The sequence below is a fragment of the Microtus ochrogaster genome, chromosome 1 (genome assembly GCF_000317375.1).
Source record: "Microtus ochrogaster isolate Prairie Vole_2 chromosome 1, MicOch1.0, whole genome shotgun sequence".
Lineage (NCBI taxonomy): Eukaryota > Metazoa > Chordata > Mammalia > Rodentia > Cricetidae > Microtus > Microtus ochrogaster.
In genome coordinates, this window is record NC_022009.1 from 78,172,503 (window position 1) to 78,181,484 (window position 8,982).

At 37.0% G+C, this 8,982-nt stretch overlaps 1 protein-coding gene across 1 annotated transcript in view; it reads right to left on the reverse strand.

The window, feature by feature from the left end:
* Nucleotides 1–2,114: 2,114 nt before the first annotated feature.
* Meox2 (mesenchyme homeobox 2) overlaps nt 2,115–8,982 on the reverse strand; it is a 51,275-nt gene continuing 44,407 nt past the window's right edge. The window contains exons 2-3 of the mRNA XM_005343844.3: nt 8,603–8,775; nt 2,115–2,452 (exon numbers count right to left, since the gene is read on the reverse strand). Coding sequence (XP_005343901.1) covers nt 2,228–2,452; nt 8,603–8,775 — 398 coding nt within the window. The 3' untranslated portion in view covers nt 2,115–2,227. The remainder of the gene's footprint in view (nt 2,453–8,602; nt 8,776–8,982) is intronic.

Consider the following 8,982-nt stretch of genomic DNA (forward strand, 5'->3'; position numbering starts at 1 on the left):
ATCAATACAAATACACTTTATAGTCATTCACATGATTGACAAGAAAATATCTGTTCTATGCCAATGGGAATGACCTCTTCATCAATGTTAATTCAGATATACTGCTGTTTAATGAGATAAAGATGATTGTACAGAAGAAGAAAAATGATAAAAATAACACAGTTGTTCACCTTATTTCTTGAATACTATTGATATCACATTGCAAATTAAACTGGATAAGTTTTTATTAGCCTAATTATTATAAAGGAAATAAAATTAATCACATAATGATATCAGGAATTTTCACTGTTTCAAAATAATTGGGAGCTTCATTGGTAAGTCCCTAACTACTTGGTGAAACAAGCAAACAGAAAACCAAAAGCAATGTGATAAAGTTATATATAGGACTTTGACACAATGTGCAATGGACCACCTTTTACTTCTTCCATTAGCAGTATCTATTTGAATCCAGGATTCTCTTTAGCTTGTTTAGCCAGTATTTCACACCAAAGACGAGATATTAAAAATGTAAAACATCTGTTTTCCATCTGGTCAGGTAGATCAGTAGTTGGGAACACATGGACCATGGATGAGTCTTGGGTTTGACAGTAAATACTGAAAATAGAAGTTTGGGACAACTACTGATGTTGGAATGTATGACTGTTGAGCTACTACTACTACTGAAATTCAGACACAGATGCTGAAATATATTACCATTTCATCTACCAAACTGTGTTTAGTATAACCATGGTCTTCGAAACTCTTTGGTCACCCATAGATTATTTTTGTGCCATGATAAAAAAATTCAGAAATTATGCAACATAAAAGATTCATTACTCATATCAATTTAAATTTACAGAAAAGCAAAAAATGAGGGAAATTTTTAAGTATATATGTTTTAAATCTACTGAAATTAGCTAGTCATGCTCGTTCCCACCTGCGACTCCTGTACATGGGAGGCTGAGTGAGGCTGGAGATTGCTGTGATATCAAGGCCAGGCTGGACTACCTGAGGAGTCCCAGACCCGTCCTGGTTACAGATAAATAAACACATCTGTTCAAATCAACGAAGTCACAGTAGGAAGACAACAGTTATTTGAAAGATCATTTATTCAACATTTTTTTTTTACAAAATACAAAGACTTGTTCTGCATGAATATAGAGCGTATGAAAAATAATGTGTTTTGCTGAGTCTAATTTTCAGACATTCAGAATTTCTCATCCATACTCTTGAAGAATTAGATTTGTTTGGCACTTGGTTTGATGTCATAAACAATGAGGAATGAACCCTTTCCCTGTTAACTGAATCACATCCCTAAACACTCACTAGTTAAAGATACAAAATTAGACATTTGCCACACAAGACTCTTTCAGCAAGGTAACTGTTTTGCCTATGAGCCTAAGGCTTTTGAAGCTATAAGAGAGGAAGGATTGAGGGGCTATTTAAGTTCTATAATGTGTCAGCAGCAGTTGATAGTAAATGCAACAGGAGATTTGTTTTGTCTGTGCTACAAGAACATGTCCTATCAGACAGACTACTGCGTTTTCTCTACTTGAACACAAGGAAGCGCATACTGATTGCCTGTGACTCACAAGAATGTGTAAAAATACAGGAAGCTGGCTGGGATTGTCAATGGGAGAGCCTATTTTCATCAGCTAATATGAATGCATTTGCTAAAATTAGTGAAGACAGGAAAATGATTTAGGGGTAATATATACAGAGTTTGAATACAATTTCAATCCACTTGGTGATTTCAGGCACTGTGGCTCTTCAGGATAAACTGTTTCATGGGTTAAATTGATAGCAGTTTAACTTTCAGTGCAAGCAAAAGCAAATACTTGCCCAGTGTCACACACATGACCTGGGACAACTGGAATGTTCAAAGCATATTTAATTGTTAACATCTTCACCCTGGAGATGTCTTGGATAAAAACTTCTTACCAAGTTGATTCTCGGTAGCATTTAATTTCCAGAGAAAGCCAAAGCAATTACTCGTCTCCCTCTCTGTCATACATAGGAACAAATATATTTGAACAGTTCCCCTTCTCCAATTTCACTGTGGAAGCATCTTCCATAAGAGGCACTTAGTGTAAACCTTCTATGGATCATGGGAAACAAGACTTGAGATGCCTGCATTTGATTCTATCAAAGCAACACTGTCACAGTCCTCTGCCATGTAAACGATGTTCGGGTAAGGCTTGCCGTCACAATGGTGCTTTCCTGAGAATGGAGCTGGTCTCTGTATATATCATAAGTGTGCGTGCTCTGAGCTGTGGTCACTGTCGCGGCTGTCATCATTTGCTAGCGAGTCCCCTGTCTGCTGGAGGGTAGCCGCACCAATCCCTGACAGCTCTGACGGGAGAAGGGTTCCCTTTTTCACATTCACCAGTTCCTTCTCTCGAGCTGCTGCTCCTTGCTGTCCTCCTTTGACCCGCTTCCACTTCATTCTCCTGTTCTGGAACCACACCTTCACCTGGAAGGAGAAAAGAATAAATAAGACAAAGAAGGCACCGAAACCTAGTTCCTCAAGGACCTGCACGCAGATGCCATGGTGCAGTGATTATGGAAACCATGCGCTGAGCCAGCTGGCGTGTGTATGGTAATTGAAAATTCTTAGACAGCCCTTAAATATATTTCATAAATCCCAACACATGAAAAATAGGTAGAGATAGATGGAGAAGTTTGTTCAGAAACATTGGACTAATTTACATCTATAAATACATGTCTCTGTCATACATTTATCTAGTCTCTGAAGCTCTTCTTTGGTTTCTTGACCACGGAATATATGCTGGTTTATCTGGTGATAAATTGGCCTCTGGAAGGGCCCTATTCACTACAAATGTTCCCAAACTTCTGAGTGGGAACTTCTGAATATCTCAGCAAACCCACTCATGTCCATGGGGAAAAGAAGTCATAATTCACACCAGCAAATGTCCACATGCTTCTTAATTTTTAAGAAATGCTGCCCCAATAAAACTTGAATGAAGAAAGCTCTCGAGCTCACTGTTGCTAAGCTGGGGACTGTCTGTTGGCATAATTGCTGGACACTTGTTGTCTTAGTGTTGTACAGAAAGTGGATCTTCTTTGCAGGCCTTCTTGAGCTTCTTAGCATTTACTTTGCGAATATCTTCTAACAATGACTAAAAATGCTGCCACAGTGAAAATTCCTAGCACTTACGCGTGACTCCCCTTGATGAGCCCCAGCAACTTAATCAAAGGGCTAAAGAGAATGTGAAGTTCATTCTCATACCAGGACAGAGAACGTTTCCCGAGGCTAGTGTCCTCATTGGTCCAGTTATGATTTCATATTGATAAACATACTTACCAAGCATTGGATTTGCCCACCCTATTTTTCTAATAATGGACTACTTCTTATGCTTTTATTTTGCTTTTTTAAATAAAATCTCTGCTAAAGTAAACTATCGTGTGTATGATTCTCTTGATTCTTACATTACGTTTTTTTTTTAATCCTGGTTTGCATTAAATTACTTTACAGTTATCTTTTTTGTATTTTGTAGACCCTTCTACAATCTGTTGAGGGCCACTTTGTTAAACAGTCCATCTACTTCCCATGACCGCCATTCCCCATGTTGTAACTCATGCTAAGCATTATGCCTTCACCAAACTCCTACACCTCTGACAAAAATACACTTTCATATATGATGGAAAAATACCTTATTCTTTTGTATCAGAAACATTTTGAACTGTTATCAAATTCTCAATTTTTACTAATATACGGTACCTGTAAGGGGAGCATCTATGCCCCGAATACAAGGGCACCCACATTTGTAAAAGAAGCATTACTAAAGCTTAAATCACACATTAAGACACATACACTATAAGTGGGAGACTTCAACATCCCACTCTCACCACTGGACAGGTCTGCCAGACAGAAATTTTACAGAGAAACAGGGAACTAACAGATGTTATGACACAAATGGACTTAACAGACATCTATAGAACATTCCATCCAAGCGTAAAAGAATATACCTTCTTTTCAGCACCTCATGGAATCTTCTCTAAAATTGACCACATACTAGGTAACAAAGCAAACCTCAACAGATACAAAAAAATTAGAATAACTCCATGTATCTTATTACATCACCACAGCTTAAAGTTAGAATTCAACAGCCACAGTAATTTCAGAAAGCCCACAAACACATGGATATTAAACAATGCTCACCAGAGTCACTAATGGGTCAAGGAAAAAACAAAGAAAGAAATTAAAACTTTCTAAAATTCAATGAAAATGACTGCACAACATACCCAAACTTATGGTTCACAATGAAAACAGTTAAGAGGAAAATTCATAGCACTAAATGCTACATAAAGAAGCTGGAAAAATCCAATTCTAGTGAGTTAATAGAACATCGGAAACCTCTAGAACAAAAAGAGTCAAAGTCACCCAAGAGAACAAGAAGACAGGCAGAAAATGATCAAATTGAGGGCTGAAATCAATAAAATAGAAACAAAGAAAACATAAACAATACAAAAAATCACTGAGACAAAGTGTTGGTTATATGAGAACATCAACAAAATTGACAAATCTTTGTCCAAACTAATCAAAAGGCAGAGAGAGAATATCCAAATTAACAAAATTAGAAATGAGAAGGCAGACATAACAACAGACATGGAGGAAATCCAGAGAATTATCAGGTCATACTTCAAAACACCCGTACTCCACAAAATTTGAAAAGTTAAAGAAAATGGTCAATTTTTGATAATAATCACTTACCAAAATTAAATCAAGACCAGAGAAGCAAATTAAATAGACCTATAATTGCTAAGGAAATAGAAACAATAGAAACAGCCATCAAAAGTCTCCCAACCAAAAAAAAAGAAAAGAAAACAAACTATCTTTTTTTTTTTGCTGTTATACATACCAATCCAAGTTCCCACTCCTTCCCCTCCTCCCATCCCCTCCACCTTTCCCCCCATCATACCCCATCCACTTCTCAGAGAGAGTAAGACAATTGCGTTGGGGAAGGTCCAAGGCCTTCCCTACTATATGTAGGCTGAGCAAGGCATCATCCAGAGAGAACACATTCCCAAAAAGCCAATACATGCACTAGAGATAAATCCTGGTGCCACTGCCAGTGTCCCCTCAGTCTGCCCAGCCATACAACTGTCAACCACAATTAGATGGACTAGTTTGATCCAATGCTTGTTCTTTCCCAGTCTGGCTTTAGTTTGTGAGCTCCTATTAGCTCAGGTAGACTGTTTCAGTAGGTGAACCCATCATGGTCTTTATCTCATTTTAAAGAACACAAATATTGAAAGTATCTTATGAGTTTATGGCTATGACATTAAAAAAGCCAAATTAAAAGCAAAAAAATATCTCTCTGGGAGTGACTCTCCAACATCATAGAAAAAATTCCCTTTATATCCCCAAGAATAGGAAACATGATTATTAAATCATATGTTTTTTTCCTCTGAATTCAGCACAATAAGTTCATCACATGAACTGAAAATAAAATTCTAAGATTTGCGATTTAAGACACTAGATGAACATAAGAATAAAGTTCACATTGGGTACAACACTGAACCTTCTCCTCCCAGTCCATGATTAAATTCAGCAGCCTTTGCCACGGTTAAAATGTACTCACTTTTCCCATCCTGTGAGCTAGAGCATGGACTCTGCAGCTTAATTTGACAGATTTTCTTTCTAGCAACCAACTCAACAAATATCTGTGTTATCAATGGATTTATCTAACATGCAAGTGAATAGCAAGCCCTTTCTATATACCTGTGTTGTTCAGAGTCTGCTGAAAACCCACCATGATGAAATCTGAGAAAAACACATTTCCTTCTATTTGTGCCCCAAGTAGATGTTTTTTTTTTTCTACTATGAGAAAACAAACTTCCGCCGGGCGGTGATGGTGCACGCCTTTAATCCCGGCACTCGGAAGGCAGAGGCAGGTGGATCTCTGTGAGTTCGAGGCCAGCCTGGTCTACAGAGCTAGTTCCAGAACAGGCTCCAAAGCTACAGAGAAACCCTGTCTCAAAAAACCAAAAAAAAAAAAAAAAAAAAAAAAAAAAGAAAGAAAGAAAAGAAAAGAAAACAAACTTCTAATTATCCTGTCTTGGATATTCCTTCATACTTTTTTTGCATTCAAAATTTGGCATTTTCTGACAATGTTCCTCTAGATAATTAGCTTTAATTAAGCATTTAAAATCTAATGAACTTATCACCCTTCCAGTCAACAGCAACTGCCAGAAGAACTACACAGAGCAGGAAAGAGAATGCCCCAATTATCTCTCCAATGTTTTATTGTGATTTTGTCCATTTGCTGTTTGTTTTTTATTTTATTTTCTGTTTTTCTTCTAAGACCAATGCTAGATCACCTTAAGAAGACTTCTAATGACTCTTGGCTTGACACTGAACTTGGCCACTTTGAACAGGGGTCATTTGTAAACATGTAATAAACAGACACTTTAGGATCCCTTACAGGTCAGAGTTTTTTTCCTCAGTATTCCTGAGAGCAATTTTCCAATTCTGAAGAAGCCCAGGTTGCCTGATTAGAAGCAAAACTCCGAGAAGACCAACTGTTCTTGAATAGCTTCAGGCATCACTTAGTTACTGGATCCAAGACTGCAGTTCTGGGTAGGATGTAGGAAAGATTGGGAAGAACCATTCCAAAACACAGACCCACAAAATTCTAAGTAAACTTAAAGTTGGCTGTTGTGTGAATTTACTAATATTTGGGATGGTTCATTACACAGAAGCAACAAACTGAGTTAAAATTAAAGTGACCTTTAAAGAATTAAGATTTCAAATAAGGTATACACACATAAATATAAAACTGTTACATATAATTCAATCTATGTGTCAGGAAGAAAGAATAATTATCTAAAATACCTTCTACATTTTCATCAGTTTACAGAACCTCTTCTAAAGTTAAATTGTTCTCAGACAAATGTGAAACTTGTTTTCTCTGATGGAGTAATGAAAGATGACGGCCCATCTCTATGTGAGTTAGCACAGGCATTCGCCTTGCTCTTGGTGAGAGCTCAGGACTCCTTACATCATTGTGTAGATGGGAAGTCAACACTAGTTTCCAATTTTCTTCGTATTTCTAAAACATGGGGTCTTTCCTGAAGTTCATGCTTTCTTCATACACTAATGTGTAATTTACCCCCTTCTTTACATCCTTGTTCCCAGATAAACACATTAAAATAGATCAACTATCTGACGATATAGGTTTTAGATTCTGCTTTCTGAAGTGCCAAGTGCTACACATTCACACAGGGAACTTTGTGTGTGATTCATAGGAAGAAAATGTGCTACTCCAGAACTCAGGAACTAGTCATAATATTTAGTAAAATATAAACTGCCAATAAATAAAACCACATAAAAGTGTTCCTTTGTATATTTTCTCTAACCAGAAATAAGCCACAGAAGCTGAAACCTAAAATTTAGCAGAAAGAACATGATTTAAGAAACTAGATAAAGTTCCTTGCTAACATAAAGTATGACAGTCATTGGTCCACACTTGTTGGTATTTCCCTGGTCCCAGTGGGACCCCTGGGGGAGGCAAGTACAGTGAGAGAGGAAGTAAACCTCTTGCCCTAATAGTTCCTGCTGTAATTGCACTGTCCATAAAGATGTTTGCATTTGCCTTGCAGGAATGTTTTTCTAAGTAGCAAGATTGTTAACCATCTGAAAGCTGAGTTCTCCTGGAGTAAATATGAATTAACACAGGGCATACTCTCTGACTGCTAACAGAACAAGTGATTTTTCCATCCAAATAAAACCCAATAAAGGAGTCTATAAAGCAAATGATTTAAATATATTATTTAGTTCTTATTAATTGGACACGAGGATCATTAATACTTTCAAACCATTTTTTGAGTGAATAGCAGACTATTGAATTTCTATAATAAATACCATGTTAAAGTGTTTTGATTAATAAAGAACAAGTATTTTCCAATGACTTTTGTGTCCTTGCTGCCAATCTTTACCCAACCTTCTTGCACCTATGCTACACCCATTGATTAGTTCAGAACACGTGAAAGCCAATGGGATACGAATCAATTCCAGGTGAATGCCTCTTGAGGTCAGGGAACTACCAATTCCAGGTGATCACCTTCTGTGATTAGGAATAGCACCTCATGTTAGGGTTCCAAGAACTGTGAGTGACTATTCAGAGTGCTGGATTTGTACAACTCATGTAGAAAATAAACCATCAAGATTTTATTTTATTTTATGCTATTTAGTTTTAAAGGCTAATGTTCTATTGTGACACAGAATGACCTATCCTGATCTGTACAAACAGCTAATCTTTTATTATACCAGATGAGGAGTGCTTGAATATAAACATGGGAAATATTTTACCATTTATCTACATTATGTAAAACAAACTGTGTTTTTAAAATAAACAGAGGAATATTGCCATCACAAGACATTTCTTATTAAAAACTCAGCAAAAGCACCTTTCATTCAAATATCATTTGTTCTTTTCTCAATTTCATCATTTTGCTGAACAAAAGTTTAATCACCAAATAGTAGAGACTTCCAATTGCTATTTGTAAACCATAAATCCAGATTAACACGAAAACGTTAGAAGAAGATTGCTCAGTCATAGCAATATAAAAGGTCACACCATGATGACGTCCACTTTACCTGTCTTTCGGTGAGATCTAGATTCACTGCTATCTCATATCTTCTCAGTCTGGTCAAATAATTATGGTGAGCAAATTCTGCCTCGAGTTCTCTGATTTGCTCTTTGGTAAAAGCTGTCCTTTCCTTCCTAGGTTTGCTGTTCACTTCTGACTTGTAATTTCCTTCCTGGGAGTCTGGGGGGAAAAGTGCAAGAAGATTGTGTTAGCAGAGTCATGGAAATGTGTGAAATCATACAATTCACAGTTATTGAGTATCTACTTCTCCAAGTGTGTTTCTAGACAAAGTGGAAGTAAGACTGATCTCATGTCCATAGGGTAAGATAGGCGCTCTCTCTCTCTCTCTCTCTCTCTCTCTCTCTCTCTCTCTCTCTCTCTCTCTCT